Below are 20,755 nucleotides of genomic sequence, written 5' to 3'. Positions count from 1 at the left end.
AGTGGTTACGCAGTACTTAAGTCTCATCTTGCTCTCTGATCAAGATCTTGGCGAAACAGCAATCTACTCCTCTACATTTCTAAGTCCTTCCACACAAGCATGTCAAAGCAAATTAAGACAATCCATCCTCAGAGGTATTAGTCCCCCACCTCCCTACCCGTGAGGAAAAATCAAGGCAGAGATGGAGTGACTTTCACTAGCAAGTCTTGGCTAGGGACAAATAGAATCCCCATCTTTTCACTCTGTCCTACAGACTTCTTCCCCACTTCAGCAAAGCACATGCTTGAAGTAAGAGCATGATCTCTCTCTCTTCAAAGCACTTTGAAGCACGTACTTGAAACTTAGCACATGCTTAGTGCTTTACTGAATATTAGAGCCATACAGGGCCACATACTCCTCCTCCCTATAGAATGATATGAAGACCTAACACCTGCAGAAGAGAGCTGTGACTCTGTAGCATAGCCTCTGCTTCCAGAGACAGTGATACTTACACCTCAACTCTGGGAGAGTCAATCTGGGCAAAGTCACACTGCCCCTTTTCACCACCCCGTGATAGGACCATTATCACCAGCTCCATGGAACCTGATGGATAAGTCTGCGCAACTCATATCCTGTCCCTGCAGAAAGTTATCCCCCTCTTCCCCAGGATCAGTTATTCCATTGCTTAAGCAGCAGCTAAATTCTGCTGATATATGGCTGCAACATTCATCCTAAAAAAGCGCATACTGGAACCACCAATTGTTTCCCAGCTCTTCCAACAGAACACAGACGTAGCTAGAATGATTTTCTGAATCACAGCTCTGTCTGCAGAAAGGTAACCATTTCATTTTCCAAACAAAGTGAAATGTTAAGTGTTATAGAGGTGTGCTACATTAATCCGTGTTGGTAAATCTTTTTCTAAAGAAGTCAATACCAGGATTGAGTGACAGGGACAGGTTACAAAGCCACCATAAAGTGGCTCTTACCTATTTCTGTATAGCGGAGTGTCATATGTTGTGGCACATGTAACCTCATTTATAGTTTTGGGTTTTGTTAAACTTATCGTAAAAATTCAGGGATGTCATGCTGATCCTCATGCTCAACTGTTAGCAAAAGTTTCTATTTACAAGATAAAAATGAAATTCTGCAGTAACAGTTAGGTGAACTTTCTATTTTGCGCACACACACCTCAATTCAAAGTGAAGCCACAAAGTCTACATGATTATCATCAGTACTCATTTACAGTACTGTTAATTTCAGTAGTATCTGCACTGCCTGGTTGAGGAGCATGGAATTTAATTACTGAATACAACTTTGTATGTCTCCATGTACCCACCAAAAATTTTAAAAAAAACAAAGTATCTTTATTAACCGTGCTCTCAAAGAGCCTTGTGAAAGGATTTTTATGCTTTAGTTGCACTGGAACTGTCAACTACAGCCCAAAAAGTTTTCTTCACTACCGAATTGCAGGACACTCACAAAAAAAAACACGAGAATCCCTCTTCTCCTACATCCTACAAAAACAAAACAAAAACTCACACCTTTAAGGGAAAAAACAACTTGTAAGGAGCTGGAAACTTCCAAATTGAGTTTAGATACCCGCTAGTACATTAGAGGAACAAGAATGATCAGGCAGATAAAGGAGTTTCCCTCATAAGGCTGCATCCATATTTACTATTTTTTAAGAACTATGCTATGACAGTACACAATCTCCCCTCCTCCATTCATTATGGTATACCCACCTGCCACTTTAAAAGTGTCAATTAAGACCAACACCACAGTTCTAGAGAAACATTTATTATAAGGTTGCAGGAATAATGCCAATATAAAGTCCCTTATTAAAACAGACTCAAGTTTTGAATCTGCAGCACTCTAGCAACTCTTTACCATCTTTATACTGTAGTTCTCAACAGGGAACAATATTCTGACCGCAGTAATAATGCTACTTGCTCATAAAAAGTTCTGATCTAAAAAGTTCGTTGTACAGGCCAAAGTAGTTAAATTTACAGCTACAGTCACATCCACAAGTGGGCCATACCAAGAGAGGTTTAATGAAACAGGCAGTTACAAGATAAACCAATTTATAACCAAAATACTGACACAAACTTTAGAGATTAACAGCAACTAAATCTATGACAACTAAATACCACAAAAATCAAACAAAAGTATAAAGAATTTAAATGTAAACTTAGGGAAGATTCCAAATATACATACGAGTTCAATACAGTAATTGCACAAAATGAAAAAAGCAATGTTAGAGGTTTATAATCACGGAGGTTAGATTTTACATGCTTCACACGTGGAAGTTAAAACAAAACCTTTAACGATAAATGTTGAAAGGTGGAGGTTGTTTGTTTTTTTAAAACCAGAAAATGGAGTGCAGAGCAATTCTATAGAACTACACTAAATGTGCAAACCACAGACTATTAATGTATTAATTTAATCATTCTGTGAAAAATCAAAAGGTGTATAAGGTGATTCTGGCTATTCCTGAGGGCATTCTGGGCCAAAAAATTAAGCGCCAAAAATTTAAAAATTCTGTGCACACTTTATCAAATAAATGTGGAGGCTCCAGCATGGCACTAGGGAACACAGGCCACTGGCTCCACAGAGGTGGGAGGTCACTGTGCAGCTCCCCTTTCCCGGGACACAGACTCAGTGGTGAGGTTGCACACAACCCTGACACAGTGCAAGGATCGGGCCTGCCCAAGAAATACCCCAGAGCCCTGCCCCTCCATGCACCAGGTATCTCAGTCGGGGATCCGAGTGTGTGTGTGTGTGTGTGTGGGGGGGGGGGGGGGATCTGAATGCACAGGGACTTGTTGGGGGGGTTCTGAGTGCAACAGTAATGGGACTCTGCAGGGGGGGTTCAGATGAAGGTGGTTGGGGCTCAGCAGAGGGGGTCCAAGTGTGGGGGGGCAGGATAGAGCTCAGCAGGGGGGTCTGGGTGTATGTGGGGGGGTCCAGATGCCGGGGGAGTGGGGCTCAGTGGGGTTGCAAGCCAGGTGCAGCTGACTGGGGCTTGGTAGGGTGGGGATCCGGGTGGCTCATTGGGGAGGTGCAGGGGGAATGGGGCTTGTCTGGGGGGTAGAGGGGTGAGGCTTTGTGGGAGGGTCTGGGCATGAGGGGTTCTGGATGCACAGGGGTTGGATGGATGGGAATTTGTAGAGCTTCCTACAGCCAGGGGAGAAATCTGGGGGTGGGTCTGGCACAGCCCTGGATGCGGTGCAGGGGAAGAGGAAGTCCCGTCCTCCCCAGCCCAGCCGGGACTAGCAGTTGAGCCTGGCATTATGGTAGGAGCCATCAGCCAGGTCTTCCCCAGTCCCGCCTCACAGCCGGCTGCCCTGGGCAGCCAAAACGTACTGCTCAGGAGGGTTGCATGACCGCTTTTGTGGCTTCCCTTTGCATCCCCGTCAAAGTCATTTTTCTGTGGGGAAACAAAGAAATCTGCAGGGGACATAAATTCTGTACATGCACAGTGGTGTAGAATTCCCCCAGGAGTAATTCCGACCAAGGAATCAATTAACATTATATATGTATTTTTTTTCTGCCTTTCCCAGAAAAATTCTAAGTCAGACGCATTCAATGGATAAGTTGATAACACATTTCTTCTAAACATCTCAAATTTCAGTTTTACGTAAGACAACTAAAAATACTGTTATACCAAGGATCAAAGAAAGCTGAAATGGTGGTTTTGTAATACAAGCAATACACAGGAGATGCATAATAAGGCTTTTGATTATCACTGCACATTTTAATTTAGAAGTCAAACTGTAAAGCTCAGACTTCTTAATGAAGATGTGAAATAGTCACTTTCCATCCAGTGTCTTTCACTGTTGACAGATCTTTGTTTCAACGACAAAAGAATTTTCGAAGTGTCTGATTGTACGACAGTTCTCAGCTGAGCGCTTCTGGAGACCTGGGTGGAAGAAAAAAGTAAATTAGCAAGCTACAACATTGTGTTCTTTACAGATATCTAGAAGTATCTGTACATTTCTTAGGAGATAGCAGTTTATGACTAGCTTAGTCTGGCAATATACAATTAAGTACTCAATAATAGTGTAAGGTCATTCAGTTAGTTATCACTATGGTTGTACACAAGCTTGTTTCTACTGTTTAATTATAAAAAGCCCACTATTCTCAGAGCTCTGTTGACATTATACTAGGGCTAAACAAACAGGTGTTAAATACCTCTTATGAATAAATGTAAATTTCTTTCTGTTTCCAGTATCCTCTCAGCCCTTCAGACTGTAAGCTGCTGTCTCTAAACTAATTAAGGTCATGCCATAAGCCCCTCTACTAAACCATAGCCCCTCTTAACTCTTCCAAGCTCCTGAAGGCAATTCTCCCTTTGGCACCTCTTTCCCTTCCTGGGTTCAGAGAATTCTGAAGTGGCTGCAGAGAGGGTGTTGCAGAACACAATCCTTTTTTGTTCAGCCAGATACACTTAGACCAAAATACTGCAGAGATTACTCCTCTGGGGCCCAATCCTGGTCCCAGTGAAATAAATAGCAAAGCTTCCACTCACTGACAGGAATAGGATCGTGCCCTTGATTGCCACTCTGCTGACAATGGATAAAATACATTAAAAACTTGACAGAGCATTCTCAGTACATGTCGGCAGCAGACCCCTACCATACCCAAATTGATTCTCCCACACGGTTTTAATGAAAATAGATTAGACAGAAGGACAAGCGAAACATGGCAATACTGTAATCAAATCAATAGTTGATCAAATTCAGTCTCCCTAGTGGAGTGCTCTCAGTGATGTCAGATACCTCATGAAAGCTAAGAAGCTGACTATTAGCATTAGTTTTGTTTGGGTAGTTTAATAGAACACACAGAACAAGAGTTTCCAATGAAAGTCTCTTCCAGAGTAAAAGGAAAAGGAGTACTTGTGGCACCTTAGAGACTAACAAATTTATCTGAGCATAAGCTTTCGATGAAGTGAACTGTAGCTCACGAAAGCTTACGCTCAAATAAATTTGTTAGTCTCTAAGGTGCCACAAGTACTCCTTTTCTTTTTGCGAATACAGACTAACATGGCTGCTACTCTGAAACCTGTCTTCCAGAGTACTAGCTGCTAACAGTCTGTTTATACCGTTATGATAAACTGATGAGAATGTTGGCCTTCACTTTGAATTTTTGCTTATTTTAAAATAGCTTTTGTAGAAAGTTTATAAAGTCAGTGGGAAGTTCTGTAACTGGGTATAAAACTGCCCTGTATATGGAGCCTCAGTTAAAAATTTACTATATGTAAACAAAAACAAGCCACACACTACTGTCCTTCCTCCTCTGTTCCTCAAGCCCAAAAAACTTCCTGGGAAAACAACCTGGTCTGAAGTGTCCACAAATTGGTGGTGAAAAAATCCAGGACATGAACTCCAGAGTCGAGGACCTCTAACTAAAGGTACAGTGTCTTCAACTCCCAATATCAGTTGCCTCTTCCTATTATTTTCTCTTCTCTTCCCCCAGAAGAAGTGTTTGCAAAATGAGAATATACCATTTAATTTTCATCAGTTTTAGTGTCACCGGTTATATAGGGCAGGGAGGCATTTACTGCATATTAACAGCAAGACGTTATCTTTTAGACTAGGATTTTCTATGGAGAGTTTTAGACCCAAGCAATTCTCTTAACAGTATAATTACAAAACCCTTAAAAAAAAAAAAGTAAGGAAAAAACGGCTTAATTACAGCAACATACTGTACCACAGTAAAATGTTTTTACTTATTTCCTGGAAAAGACTTACATGCAACCAACTCATGTAAATGGCAGATTTGAACTCCTGCTGTCAGTGCTAATGCATTAGCATGGCATGTCAGCGACACAAATGGAGGGTTAATACACTAGAGCAAACGAAAACTGATTACTTCGTATTTAGGCAAGTGCAGTACACTACTCAAAGTCTTCAGTGCATTGACCACTCACTGGAACAGAGCATCTATCTGAACTAAAAGAGTATGTGCCTACCAAGGGAGTTAAAATTAACAACCTCCCCATCACTTTTGTAAGCTTCTCAGGGGGACTGAGAGATTCCCATTTCTGCATATAAAGCTTTCCTTCTGCTGTCAGAAGAACAGAAGCAGAAACAAATCAACTGATCCTTCAAAGTTTTATTCTGCCAATAGCAACAATATCAAAGAAACACGCAAAATCCCAGTTGATTTGGAGCAGGAAGAAGACAAACATAAATGTTGAGACAACAAGGTGGAGTTGTACCAGTTACCTAACAGCAACACATATTAGTAGGGTCCCTTACTCCCTGGCAAGCCCAGGCTAGAAGCACCTGCAAATTTAAGATACAAAGAGCAGCACCAACAGGCTGTGAAGGAATATCCTGTCAGATCACTTCAGACAAGAGGATCACTCTAAAATGGAGCAGGGAGAAAAAATTGGATAAGTTTACTGTTTGGCAAACAACTTCCTCTAACCAACCCCTACATATTAGGGTGCAAAGGTTTAATTTCTAGAAGGGACTGACTTAACTATACTGTGAACTACATACAGTAATTCTAGTATTAAAAAACCCCTTGAGTGCTTTAAAGAGCTGTGATGACCAGAAAGCTCCCAGTAACATTAGTGCTTTGGCGGCATATTTGTGTATTCAGACCCACTTCAAACAGCTTAGATACCAAATTCATTCCTGAATAGATGGCAGTGCTCTAGTTTGGTTGCAACTGAATCTTGCATCAAAATGTTTAGGATTAAAGCATGAAAGTCAACTGGTATCACATGCAGATCTAGGCATTTGTATTTCAGATTTCCTTTTAAGATTCCCTTGAAGCATTCATTACTTGTGACAACAAGTCTCTAAAATAGATTCTACAATTTGTCGAAGTGTAACTAACAAAAGAGAAATCCCCTATTATCTGAAGACCAATTATCCAAACATTAGACTGTTAAATTTGGATGTCCCTCCCACCCTGCAGACAAGATTTCTATGTAAGCTAGTTTCTCAAATTCCACATACTCTACTGCCTCAGGATCTCTGACTAAAATGAAAGAGTGAAAGTGAACTCATGTTCAGGTTGGTGTTTTGGGCATATCATTGAGGGTTTTGTAACCTGTAATAGACTATATCTCATTGGAGAAGAAAAACTTCAGATTCAAAGACTCTAAAGGGGAACAAAACTACATTAAAATAAAAATGTAGGTAAATGTAGTAACAGCCTGTTTAGTGAGGCATTAACATCTACCTGTTTCTGGAGTGAAGTTTTTAAGTTTCCTGTTTCCCCTCTCTATTGCGGTAGTATATTTCCTATACTGGAGGAAACACTCACCTGCTCTCTGATCTCTGCGCTGCAGTCTGAAGGTCTCTTTTCCTACACAAAGCTGGTAAATGAAGATGCCCAAATCAGACACATTATCTATCTCTTCTGTTACCACCATTTCTTCACGAACTAGATAAGTCTGAGGCAAGTAAGAACCAGTCTAAAAAAAAAGAGACAAGGGAGTTAAATTCCTTCATTAATGTTCTGTTAAGAAATGATGCTAGTCTTCTGGATGGTCACATAACAAAGAATAAATAATTTTGACCCCCTACTGGATTCTGTTCATTAGATTGTTAAAACAAAAACAGGATTCATTTTTAACATTACCTACCCATCATTAAGGGTCACACTCAAGTTGTTAATTCAAAGCTAGTTGGGGTACTATATTAGAAAAGTTGTAGTTAGAAGCTAGACACTCACACAACCCAAGAACATGAAGAAACTAAGTCTAACAGTCTAAGTAGATGGTTCAACCCCCACCACTATTCAAAAGTGGTATTTCTGTATTTTCCTTATTTGAGACAAACTATCTCCAATACCATGAATACACAAAAGAGTGCAGCTACTACTTCCAAATATATTAATGACATGGCAGATATGAAGCTGCTGCTTCTGCAGCTAAGTTATATGCCCACTAAAGCATATGGCAGCATTTCCCAAACTTGGGACGCCGCTTGTTCAGGGAAAGCCCCTGGCGGGCGAGGCCAGTTTGTTTACCAGCTGCGTCCGCAGGTTCGGCTGATCGCGGCTCCCACTGGCCACGGTTCGCTGCTGCAGGCCAATGGGGGCTGCGGGAACTGGAGGCCGGTACGTCCCTCGGCCCGCGCCACTTCCCGCAGCCCCCATTGGCCTGCGGCAGCAAACCGCAGCCAGCGGGAGTCGCAATCGGCCAAACCTGCGGACACAGCTGGTAAACAAACCAGCCTGGCCCACCAGGGGCTTTCCCTGAACAAGTGGCGTCTCAAGTTTGGGAAACACTGCCATATGGTATTGTAATGTTCATGACAGGAAGAGCAGTGTGCATTATGCTAAAACATGATCCTCTTCCTTCAGTCCAGCTATTAGACACTATCATGCCTGCTCCTTTTCAAAACGCACATACACTACACAGGAAAGGATTATAAAGTCTGCTTCCATGGAGATATGGGCACTTCCTAGCAAAAGTTATTACTGTTTCCAACACAAGTAACTAAACCTAGAAACCATCAGCCTTTAAGTTTCTCTCTCTGGTCAGAGGTGATAACTGCATTCTATTGATTTCAATGCTTTGTCATGACACATTGTTTTTCTTTAGTTTATAGGGAGCCTGAATAATATTAGACGTTTTAAATAGTTTCAAAAGGCCATCTGATTTTCTGGGTTTTGAGTAAAAAACCCTAAAATTTAAGATCAAGTCAAATAATTTAATAGCGGTTTCCTATTTGGGTTAAAAATGTTTATTTTTAAAATATAAAATTTAGGTTATTTGAAAGTTTAATGTCTTCATGAAGCTGAAAAATTATTATATTGCTCTATTTAACAAGCTGATGTATGGATCAAATTTCACAAGTCTACATTGGCTTTGAAAAAATATTTACGTAAAAACACAGCCAGGGAAAGTTTAAACCCAGTTTTAAAATCTCATTTGGAGGCAGAAATCAGGTTTTCTTCTTACTTTAACTCTAAAAAAGCAGAGTCCCTTGAAAGTGCCAATTCATTTCAGAATTTAACACAGTTGCCAAGCCACTGGTTTCGAGTCTGTATCATGAAAAGCTCACAACTGCACTTCAGTGAATGATCTGAGGTCAACAATTGGAAAAGCAAGTGAATACAGTTCGTTTGTGAAAGTTTCTATTAAATCAACACAAACCGTGACAGTAACTTCCAGTTTCAGACCTTTGTTTTCCGAAGTCTGCTGCACGTTTCTCCATAGTGGCCAGATCTGATGTTATTTGCAAGTACTTAGCTTTCTTAAAGCTAGATATTTAGTATTTGAGAGCCGCTATCCTGAAAACTCAAGTTCGTTATCCATTCAACAGGTACAAAATGTACTGAAGAGTGACCATGAAGCTTTACCACAACGACACAGTAAACTGAGGAACAATACCCTTGGGAGCAAAAAGGTTCATTGTGGGAAGGTTATTGCTACTGAACTTTTTACTTGCAGTTTCATTTATTAACAGAAATCACTCCTTTAGCTGTACTATTCAAAGTAGTGAAGAAGTTGTACATACCGCCAGTTTTGCGAACAGGTCCATCAGATTCCTTGGTGGCATAACAATGGATGTGTTCAGAGGGATCACATAGCAGTTACCCAATTGTAAGTCAAGATAAGCAGTCAGAAGCTATTATGGAAAGAAGTTTAACAGCTGTTCTCAATAAATCAAGTGCTATCTTAATTTGTGATGATTACAACTGACTGTTAGATTCTGTGAAACAGAAAACTCATTAAATATCTAGCAGGCCAAGATCAGTGAATATTAAAAACATCGAAACAGAATTAGTGTTTTTAGACCAAGCAGTGATGGAACTAAAAATACGTTTATTGTAGGTAATTTCAGAACATGAAAAAGGCTACAGCTCTACCTCATGTAAGAGAGCCTCCTAACAGGAAGTGAAAGACAGACCACAGGAGTATAAGCCTTCACACTTTAAAAAGAGAGTCTTCCTACCAGGAAGGAGCGTCTTATGACAGTTAATATCAGGGAGAGGGCTTGGTATACTGAAGATGTGTTCTTGTAATTATAGGAGCCTAATTAAAATGTGGCTCTAGTCAGAAATAGTACATCCATGTTCTGGCTTCGTTTTCTGGAAACATACCCTGATTTGTTTCCACCATCAAATTAGGCCTGAATAAAGACTGTGAGTGGATGGGTCACTACAAAAAGTAATTTCCCCTCTGCTGATACTCATACCTTCTGTCAACTATTGGAAATGTGCGACGTCCACCTTGATTGCACTGGTGTTGTTAGCACTACAAAAGTAATTTTCCCTCTTGATATTCGCCCCTTCTTGTCAACTGTTGAGAATAGGCCACTTCCACCTTAATTGAATTGGCCTCATTAGCACTGACTCCGCACTTGGTAAGGCGACTCCCATTTTTTCATGTGCTGTAATATTTATACTGCTTAATGTATTTTTTACTCCATGCATCTGATGAAGTGGGTTTTAGCCCATGAAAGCTTAGGTCCAAATAAATTGGTTAGTCTCTAAGATGCCACAAGGACTCCTCGTTGTTTATACCCCGATTTGTCACTTTCCAGTTACTTTCCTTTAGCTAGAAGATAGAGAATCTTCATGGGACAATATAGGTACCAATATAAACAGCTAGACTAGAGTATTTGTATGAACTATAATTTAGCAAAATACTTTGCAGAACCTCACTAAAAAGTTACCATAACCCGCTTAGTCTCTTCAACTGATGGCAAGGTTCTGTCAAATTAATTAATTTTAAAACAAAATCTATCCTTAACAACTGTAGATGCCAACTCTAAGTACTCAACGTAATTTCTGTTTATCGAAGTGATATGTTTATACATAAACAATAGTGAGAGTTTCAGTACTGGTTAGAAGAGAAAAAAAGTGTATTAAGTTTTCAGTAAGTAGTAATTCCTTAGGCATTTCAACATGAGTTTTTTGCACTCAAAGGTTCAGCAATAGTCCAGGTAGACTTCAATCATTACACAGAAACCCCAGCTGTAGCCTTTTTCAGTCTTTCTTTTGACATATAACCATGAAAGACTCCCTCAAATCCAGACAGAAGAGGCACACTGTCTCATATTATCAGAAAGTCCTTTTAATAGCCAGTTCTTGGAAAAAGTGTTTGGCTTGAAAGCACTATATTGGCCTGCTAAACCTAGCAGGCCATGAAACATCTTTAAAACACCCACATCATTCTGATTATCCTTCTCCTTCCCTCCCCAACCCTAACATGATTTTAGCAGCCAATAGCTGCTAACTTCATGGGATTAAAGAGGGGGAGAGAACAAAGTTAATCAAATTGTCAGTTAAAATGACATTTCAAATTATAGCAAGGAAGGAAAAAGGCTTCATTACTCTCCAGCACAAGTGATTTCTGCTTCAGGACTCTGGAAATACATTGTTTCCAGTGAGCAGGGGCTGATTTATAGCTTCACAGCCAAGGAAAACTAAGGGAAGGTTTTTAAAAAGAATTGCCTTACAGCAATGAAGAACTGGGGGTAGATAGGCAGAAGCATGCACATGCTCTACATGTGGGGAGGAGTGTGGCAAGAACACAACTTAGGAAAAAGAAAAGTACACAAAGGGCATACAGGAGGGTGAAGAAAACAAGAAGTAAAAAGGAGTCAGCAGAAACTTGAAATGTTAAACATTAAGAAGAATACACATTTTGGTGTTCCGTTTATTTTATATGTAGGCAGTAGATTTTGAAAAAAAGGACATGCACACCAGTTTCCATTCCAGAGATGCCCTCCCCAAAATAAATTGAAATTTAATCTGTTGAAGTCTTGGACTGTCCAAGGATAAAAACAAACTTCAGTATACACTTCTGAAAAGCAATTTAATGTTTGTTGTTTTTAACTTCTGAAATACACTAAATTGTAGGCATTTTCAAATATTTTTCTCAAGGTGGAATACTCTCAGAGTTGCTTTCCTTCTTAGGAGGTCTTTATTTCCCACACCCTAACCTTGCAAAATTAGGGTTAATTTTCAAAAATGCCAATTTTGATTGATGTCTGAATAGCTGACAAGACGACCTGTTGTGGAGAAGACTGACTGGGATACAAACTTTGAGGGCGGTTGTTCTCAAACTAAGTACCTAGGCTTCTTTTGTTATGTTTTTTGAAAAAGAGACTTTCATCTCTAAGTGATCTTTATATTTGAGGTTAAATGTAAGTTTTGATTACTTTTGCAGCAATGTTTTTACACCCCAGCCCACCCCACCGAATCCTGGCTCTAGGAAGTCATATGAATAGCCCAACAATGCTGTCAGTTCCTTGTTTTCAACTACTTTTAAATACATTTAAAATAGGAGTTTGTCAGAAGCTTCCTTTCTGCCACACCCACAAAATAAATAGAAGTTGATATTTGTTTTGCTGTATGGGCCTTCCCTCAGTTTGCATTTTACTGTAGTATGCAACTAAAAAAGATCTTGTATGAAAGATTTTATTTTTATTGGCAATTTTTACTCTCCTGTCCCAATTCAGGTTCAAAACTCTCATTCCTTTCCCCAGTTCAAATTGCACAATTCATGCCCAGGAGTTACGAAATCTATCATGGGCAACATTGTCAAATCACACAGCAACTGATGGATCCATTCTGTTAAATGAACCTGTTTCATTTAATTTATGGTTGAAAAGACTTCCAGTATTAAGAAAGAGTAGTATAGCTAGAGTTTACATCTAGACTAGTAAGCTTTGTTAACACAAAGAGACAGATTATCAACAGACATTACTAGAAGTGTGAGATGCATAATTGTTGGTGCCACACTGAAAAACAAAGTCACAGAAAGCTGACATTTAAAGCTATCACCCAGAGGACACATCAGTAGGAAAAGCCATCCATTTTTTAAAAGCATTAAAACGCCCCTTTTAAACTCACCCTGTCAAAATCATGGACAATAGCTGCTGGGTCACTATCTGAGAACTTTGGAACTGGAACATCAATGATTGCTATGTTATCATCTTCCCGAATATCAGCTTCTTCTGCAATGGGCAGGAAGTACGGTTCTATAGCACGATCCTGATTTTCATTTTCAAAGTAACACATTTCCCCACGGTACACCTTATGCTAAAAACAAAAAAAGCCAGCTGTGTTATTTTTTGGTGTTGCACTTTATTTTTAAATTTTAATCTAACACTAAATCAGAAGTTTAGTTTGTAGTTTAGTTTAGTTCTTTTCTACCCAAGCTTCAAGGGTCAAGGCCTGTAACTCATTTCAGTTGTTAAGCCTGAATTTTTTATCAATACCATGACAGAAATCCTGTAATAAATCTATCGCTTACAATTAGTTAATATTTTGATTTTGGGGTTGTCAAAATAGGAAAGTTAACAAAACCAAACATTTATTCTGAACAAAACAAATAAATATTCACATTACCTTAGGCATGAAGTACTTGTAGATGCAGGCTCCACCAACTACAACCCCTGCTAAGATGAATGCAAGACCCAAAAGGGTCAATAAACATCTTCCAGATGAATTTTCATTTCCATGTGTTGCAATTTCTGGATCCTTTATAGAAAAAGGAACGAAAGATTTGACATAATTTAGTTGCCTGGAATTTACAGTCATCGTTCTTCTGCTACCTGTTTAAGTGCTCAAGCTTGACTTGTGATCCACATGGGGTGTCACTTTGTCTCTTGAGGAAAAGAAGCTGTATCTGAGAAAGGTCTTCCTGGTATGATGCCATGGCAACGTAAGACCAACTTTTTAAAAAACAAGTGCAATGAAAGTGTTGTTAGTGTAAAAATATAGCTAATAGCAATTTCAAAAATCCTTTGGAATTCTGGCCCATTCTTGGCCAGAATTTGGCAAAAATGGCATGTCCTATGAAGTTAAACTGTCCCATTTCAGAATATTCAAAATAAATAATTGCTCACAGTAGACTAAAGTATAGAAGAAAACCCCCCACACACATTTCCACTAACCTAAAGAGTAGCCATTTTCTAACTCAATTTTAAAAATATGCAAAATTTTATTGCTATGTCTTACGTTCAAGATACAGCAGATTTAATGAGCTTGAGGCCACCTCTCAACTGTCTATTTAGCATGTGTATAACTAACTACCCTTCTTCAAATATCTTAACTGAAGAAACTCCAGCAAGTTTCAAGAACTTTTAAAGCAGCAGACGAGATCATTTTTATTTCATCAAAGCTTTTTTAAAGCTTGTTTTGTGCTTAATACAATGACCTCCTTTCAGAAGTTATTCCTGACAGGAGAGAGTTCATCAAAGCAAAGCCCACCAGATGCTATGTAAATATCTCCGTGTCATCCTATTACCCCCAGTCCCACGCTAGTTTTTGTAGTTTTACAATAACCTTTTCAAATTCTTTAAGTGATCATCTCCCTCTGTTGCTGTGTAAGAAGCCCATACAACCAGGAGGTGGGCTCTAGAGTGTTGCCAAATACACAACAAATGAGAAAAATATTTTTATTCAAAGAAGTAACAGAAGGTGTTACTTCTAAGAAATGGAAGCTAACGTCTCACATAAGTGTTATCTTAAACTGACTGTGTGTCCCTTAGCTGTGTTTGTCAACTGCACGCACATCTAACAACATATGCTGAGCAAACGGAGCATCAAAACATCAGAAAACAACTATAAGTTGGATTTCCCATGGCACGTTAGTGCAGGAAGAGATTACTATTGACTTAGATTCCAAGTTCTTTGGGATAGGGGACCATCTATTGTTTGTGCCTAGCACAGTGGGATCCTAATTCATGATTAGGACCCCTAGGCACTACTGGAATACAACTAAATAAGCACATTAAAATGGCTTTTTGTAAGAATATTACTGAATTCCTTTTTAAAAAGGGATATCCATGTTTTGCCAAGCGCAAACTTGAAAATTCACACATCGAAGGAACTAGCTCTTAAGTAATCAGTTTAACACAATTTTGTCCTGTCACTGAACCCCGTCAGATGCTGGTTTATCTGACATTCTGCTAGCATAGTACTGGTGTAACAAGTATTGCTGCAGCAAAACAACCACTAGAAGAAGGTTGAAAAATATTTTAAAATTATTTAATTTTACGTGTAGTGAGAATTTGTTTCACCATACAGATATTTAGATTGTGGCACAAAATAAAACATCTTTTAAAGAAAGCTTACATTTATTGAGGCCAGTTTTATTTTGCCCCTGCCTATCTTTATCATGATACTGTACCACATATTCATATATACCATTAAATAGTTCCACACCCTTTCATATGATTACTTAAATCAAATGTTGGTGTGCTACTGAATACTGTGGTTCTAATTGTTAAGGTACCCTAGGCAGTCTAGATGGGTGCTTATTTCAATATGTAATAATAGAAAAAAAAAACCTAGCTATGTTGGTTTGTGATGACTATACACAAGTCATGAGACATTTGCTGTTTGCTTATTTATCTTAGAAAAAGATTCTGTGTGTGAACTCAGACATCTGAGTTAAAATGTTTTCTGCACAAGTATTTTCTGGTGCTCTCTTAAATGTGTTGTTTCAGCAAACATTTGTGCCAGTCAACTTGTCTGCTTTCTACTATTATAGCAAATGCAAAAAGGAAGTGAACACAGCCAAACTGAAAAGGAGTACTTGTGGCACCTTAGAGGCTAACAAATTTATTTGAGCATAAGCTTTCATGAGCCACAGCTCACTTCATCGGATGCAAACTGAATTCACTTTTATTTAAGTGGATCTGCGTGGTATTCACCCACTTCTAAGACCATCTGCTACATTGCACTGGAGTTGGAGTGAGGTGTTTGTCTATAGGTGTATGTTGTTTAGTTTGAGAGAGTATTTTGAAAAGCATAATATAGTCAACACAAAGTAGCTCAGATCACAAGCTGCTCATCTTATTTTAATGAGAAAGCAAGAAATAAAGGGAATGGCATAACATACAAACATGTGTACACTGCAACATATTTAGAACAGTGTTAAGAAACTTAAAGAGATTAAAAATATACATCCACAATGCTATTTAAGGACAAGAGACCTCAGACATTTTTTGGCCAAACAGAAGAGAACCAGTTGAATATGCTGCAATATATAGTCCCCATCTCAAAACTAATATGTATTTTCCCCTTAAGGTGCGCAAAAGCCCAGGATAGATGGGAACTCAGCCTCTGAACTGTTGTGTGCCTGTGTCAATTACCAGGTGGTAAATTAGCCTTCCAGAGCTACCAGTTCAGTTACATGAAGGGGATAGCTCAGTGGTTTGAGCACTGGCCTGCTAAACCCAGGGTTGTGAGTTCAATCCGTAAGGGGGCCATTTAGGGGATCTGGGGCAAAAATTGGGGATTGGTCCTGCTTTGAGCAGGGGGTTGGACTAGATGACCTCTTGAGGTCCCTTCCAGCCCTGATATTCTATGATTCCATGATCAGAGGTTAAGACTACAGTTAACTAAAGCAAAAGCATGGTGTAAAATAGTCACTAATTTTTCTTTATAGTACATCATTTAAGAAAATAAAGTCTTCCCACATATTTAAATGGCTGTAGTAGAATAAACCATATTGATAACTCATAAGGGGAGAGGCAGGAGAACCCAGAGGATACATGCCTGGGACTTCAGAGGTTTTCAAGGTCAGGCTTGACAAAGCCCTTGGCTGGGATGATTTAGTTGAGGATTTGTACTGTTTTAAGCAGGGGGTTGGACTAGATGACCTCCTGAGGTCCCTTCCAACCCAGATATTCTATGATTTACTTAAAACTGTTCTTAGAAGGAATTCTTAATTTAAGTCAGATTTGCCATAACCCAGGGGTTCTCAAACCGGTCGTGTCTCCTCAGGGGGTCACAAGGTTATTACATGGGGGGTCGCAAGCTGTCAGCCTCCACCCTCAAGCCCCACTTTGCCTCCAGCAATTATAAGTGTTAAATAGAAAAAAAAAGTGTTTTTAAATTTATGGGGGGGGGGGGCGCGGCACACTCATAGGTTTGCTGCATGAAAGTGGTCACCAATACAAAAGTTTGAGAAACACTGCCATAACCCTAGACAGTTTACAACAATTCCATCTTTCCTAATAATTATCAACAATGCTTTCATAATATCAGTGGCAGTTGCATGTTCAGGCAGAATCAATTTTGAGTCACAAAAAGGCTCTGACCAGCAACATGATTTAGATAAAATATACAGAACTGCTTGAGCTAGTTGGCTCACTCCTTCCAAAATACTTTCTTTGCCAATTTCACTACGGATGCTTATGCAAGAGTGAGATTAGAGTTTGAAATCAACACTCAGGGCAGCTGGTTAATTAAAGTGCAATCATTCCCCAGCATGAAAACACACTGTTTACTGGGAGCCTGCAGAGGGTTTTAAAGCTAACCTCGGAGCTGGCAGAGGACGGAACACAACGAACTCTTAGCTGTTGAGGATTCATGGCTCAAGAAGGGTGGCACAGAGCAGAAAGCAGGGCATGTGCGATTCCATTTCCATAAGTCACCCCCGTCCCCCATTAGCTCCAGAGCCCGGAGCTCGCTGCGCAGCAGGGCTTTCATTGCTTAAGCGCGGAGCTCACCGCACGCTGGCTAGCGCGGGTCCCTCCGGGGGTGCCCCGCAATCCGTGACGCCATCACAACAGAAAGTGGGTTAAAGGACAGAGAGTGGCTGTGGAGAGGGCCCTGCACACCCCGGCCGGCCTCCATTAGAGACAGGAACAATAACACACTGCCGCACCCTCCCCCCCGACATACACAAAATGGATCCCTCCCCTCCTCCTTTTCGCTCCCCGTGCGCTTCCCCGAGCAAGCGCAGGAGTGGCCCGGGCAGGACAAGGCCACCGCAGAAACCAGCGCCCCGCTCCGCGGCGGCAGCTCACCGGGCAAGCCACTGAGCCTCCGCCCCGCCGTGGGACTGGGGGGAAGGTGACCTGGCACCTCCCCCGTGCAGGGACCGAAGGAGGCCCCTCTTCCCCCTAGGGCGCCAGGACAGATGACCCCCTCCCCCAGCAGGCGGGAGCCCCCTCCCTAGGGGGCGCCCTCAGCCTCCGCCATTTTAGCCCCTAGCTTAGGGCGCTATATCCGCCCCCAGCCAACAGACGTTATGAGAAGATGGCGGCGGCCCGGTTCCCCTCGTCGCTCCCCGGCGGCGGAGAAGGCTCGCTCCCCGCAGAGCGCGTCCCGCACCTTGTCAGTTACCAGTGCCTCGGCCGCATCCTTCTTGGGCTCGTCCTTGTGGGCGAAGAGAGAACTGAAGGCGATCTTCACCATGGTGCTGCCCGCTCCGTGCTGCGCAGCGTCCGACCGCAAATCTCCCTGCCGCTGCCGAGCGCCCGCCCCTCAGCCCCGGCCAGGGGGAGGAGCCCGCCCGCGCGTGCGCGCGCGCCCCGCCGCTATGCTCCGTGCGTGCGCGCGGGCGGGCGGCCCGGGGCGTCCAGCGAGTCAAACCGCTGGCTCGCTCGTGGCGCTGACGCGAGCGGAGCCGCGCGGGCGGGCGCATCACAATACTGCCGCCTGCTGTGCGGGAGGCCACCTTGGGAGGCCCGAGAGGGCCGTCCCCATGGCGAAGAGCCTGCAGGAGGCGGTGGCTTTCCAGGGGCGCCACCCAGGAGTCGCTCCGGCTGCCCCATGGGCTCCAGACTCCACAGTCTAGTTAAAACCTCTCAACCCCCCCTCTGCCTCCTGCCCGGGCTGCTGACACAGGCGGGGCTCCCCCAGCGCGGGCTGTAAGACACCCACCTGCGAGGGAGGGGGTTCGCTTGTTTGCACGTCACAGCCTGGACCGGCCCAGGACACTGCCAGCTGCTGCTCTCAACCAGGGCCTAAGTGCTGCCATCTGCCTCCTTGGGGAAGGCCTTTAGGCCCTAATGGCAGCCCCACACTGTCACCCCTTTTGTCCCTGCGCCCTTCCCACCGCACCCCCAGAAGGGGAAATTAATAACAAAGAAAACCTTGCTCCCAGCAGAGTTTTGACCCCAAAAGGGAGATGGGCTTGGGACTCTGTGAAGTCCACTAGGGACTTTGTCACCCTTGATTTTACTTGGCTTATTATGGGAAACCCTCAGCTAGGTAAGTAGGCATACTAAACATTAGTTATGTAACAACACCATTTGTCTGTGTGTTTAACAGTTTAACAAAACAAAATTTTGGCTTTTCTCCTCCCTGCCTTGAGGAGCGCATACTGTTCTGAGCCTTCCACCTGCCCTACAAGCCACTCACAAGGTCCTCAGTGTCCTGTCTAAGAAACTTTCCTCCCATGCGGGAGTGTTTTACAAATGTTTTCATCAGTATTAAGTATAATTTACTTATATAGTGCCATAATTGTGTGTGGCACTTTACAGGCAAATATGAAGACAAGGTTCCTGTCCTGACAAGACAACAGGCGGAAGACACCACTCATTGGGAGTGATACGGCTCTTTGGTATCATATTGTTAGGGCCCTACCAAATTCATGGTCCATTTTAGTCAATTTCATGGCCAGAGGATTTTAAAATTGGTCAATTTCATGGTGCAAACATGGTCTGGACCCAAAAGGAGGTCATGGGGGTCACAAAGCTGTTGTGGGGGGAATGGTGTGATTTCCACCCTCATTTCTGTGCTGCCTTCAGGCAGTGCAGCCGCAGAGCTGCCTGCAGGAGGGGAAGGTCCCTGGAGGTAGGTCTGATCTCCCACCGCAAGAGCGGCCGTGCAGGGGAAGAGAAAGTCCCATCCCTCCCCAACCTGGTGAACTGGCAGCTGGAGCCTGGGAAACAGTAGGAGCACCCGGCTGTGGTGCCCCTAGCCCTGCCCCTTCCTCTCACCTCCAATAGCTACATTTTACATGGGAGGTCTGATTTCACGGTCTGTTACATGTTTTTCAGGGTTGTGAATTTGGTAGGGCCCTAAGTATTGTATATTAGTGTATATATATAGGTAGTCAGTATACACACACACACATATATAATAAGTTACTAGGACATAGACATATAGGTATCACATCACTCACCAGTGAAAAGCAGACACCTCGGGCATGCGTGGGTGGCAACCAGAAGGGCACCATGCTGCACAACAATGTAGAGGAGGGGTGAAATTTTGACAAAATATATCTGTGACACCCCTTCTCATTAAGAGATCTTTAATGGCCACACAGGGCAGGCAAGACTTCGGTGTTCAATGCCTCATGCAAAAGACCCTCACACAGCAAGCCACATGGAACTCCTCTACTTTAGACTGATGAAGGTCTGAGTCAATCCTGCTGGAATTTGACCCTATGGTTCCAGCAAGGAGTCTAGGTATTTAAAATCTAACGCTTAGATCACTGAACCATCCTAACAAGTTAATCATAATTAAACAGAACTAATTACTATGCAAATATTGCAATCATTAAAGCCTACAAATAAGTGTAAACAAAATGAATGGTGCATTCCAACAGGCAGACATAGATGGCTATATCACTGTTATTTCCATTCAAGGTCCTGGGCATAATGCTGTTTCCTTTTATATCTATAGAAATTTTGCCTTTGACTTCAATGGAGGATGATAAAATTCTTCATATCTGTTTAACCTGTCCGGGTCTGCTAAGCGCGCCCATCACAAAATGCAGTCTTTCCTCGTTTTCACCAGGTAACTAGCTAAGGATTTATTTCTCATTCCTAGCTTTAGTATGTCAGGAATTGGTTCAGCCATGTTCCTCTCAAAGTTTATAAAAAAACACAGCTCCAAAATCAGGTTAGATAAATCTTGTTACAGAAAGGTACCACTGCCATGTTCATTTTCCTTTTGCAGCAACTATGATCTGCACAAAGCCTCACTTTCATGTACTTTACTTTTTATTTTATCCAACCATTTCACCCATCTTTCATCTTGACACACGCCTAATAATCTCTCTCTACTCAGCCACCAAATCCTACTCCAATCTGAAGAGATGTTTACA

At 41.8% G+C, this 20,755-nt stretch overlaps 2 protein-coding genes across 6 annotated transcripts; both read right to left on the bottom strand.

Moving 5' to 3' along the window:
- Positions 1-1,760: 1,760 nt before the first annotated feature.
- LOC119567019 (cleavage and polyadenylation specificity factor subunit 6-like) lies at positions 1,761-3,598 on the bottom strand. Its single transcript, XM_037908204.2, has 2 exons — positions 2,922-3,598; positions 1,761-2,881 (listed from the first exon to the last, which is right to left on the bottom strand). Exons 1-2 carry the CDS (start codon positions 3,596-3,598, stop codon positions 2,635-2,637), a joined length of 924 nt encoding a protein of 307 aa, XP_037764132.1. The 3' UTR covers positions 1,761-2,634.
- ITM2A (integral membrane protein 2A) lies at positions 1,761-18,321 on the bottom strand. 5 transcript variants are annotated; one of them, XM_007055267.4, is made up of 6 exons: positions 18,031-18,321; positions 13,309-13,440; positions 12,811-12,999; positions 9,465-9,575; positions 7,261-7,411; positions 1,761-3,898 (listed from the first exon to the last, which is right to left on the bottom strand). In XM_007055267.4, exons 1-6 carry the CDS (start codon positions 18,112-18,114, stop codon positions 3,810-3,812), a joined length of 756 nt encoding a protein of 251 aa, XP_007055329.1. In that variant the 5' UTR covers positions 18,115-18,321; the 3' UTR covers positions 1,761-3,809. The 5 variants fall into 5 exon arrangements, with proteins under 5 accessions (XP_007055329.1, XP_027673489.1, XP_043378883.1 ...); XM_027817688.3 differs by having other exon boundaries at positions 18,043-18,246; XM_043522948.1 differs by having other exon boundaries at positions 1,761-6,348; positions 18,043-18,202.
- Between the last annotated feature and the right edge of the window lie 2,434 nt (positions 18,322-20,755).

The sequence above is a fragment of the Chelonia mydas genome, chromosome 9 (genome assembly GCF_015237465.2).
Source record: "Chelonia mydas isolate rCheMyd1 chromosome 9, rCheMyd1.pri.v2, whole genome shotgun sequence".
NCBI lineage: Eukaryota > Metazoa > Chordata > Testudines > Cheloniidae > Chelonia > Chelonia mydas.
This window is presented reverse-complemented; position numbering and strand designations above follow the sequence as displayed.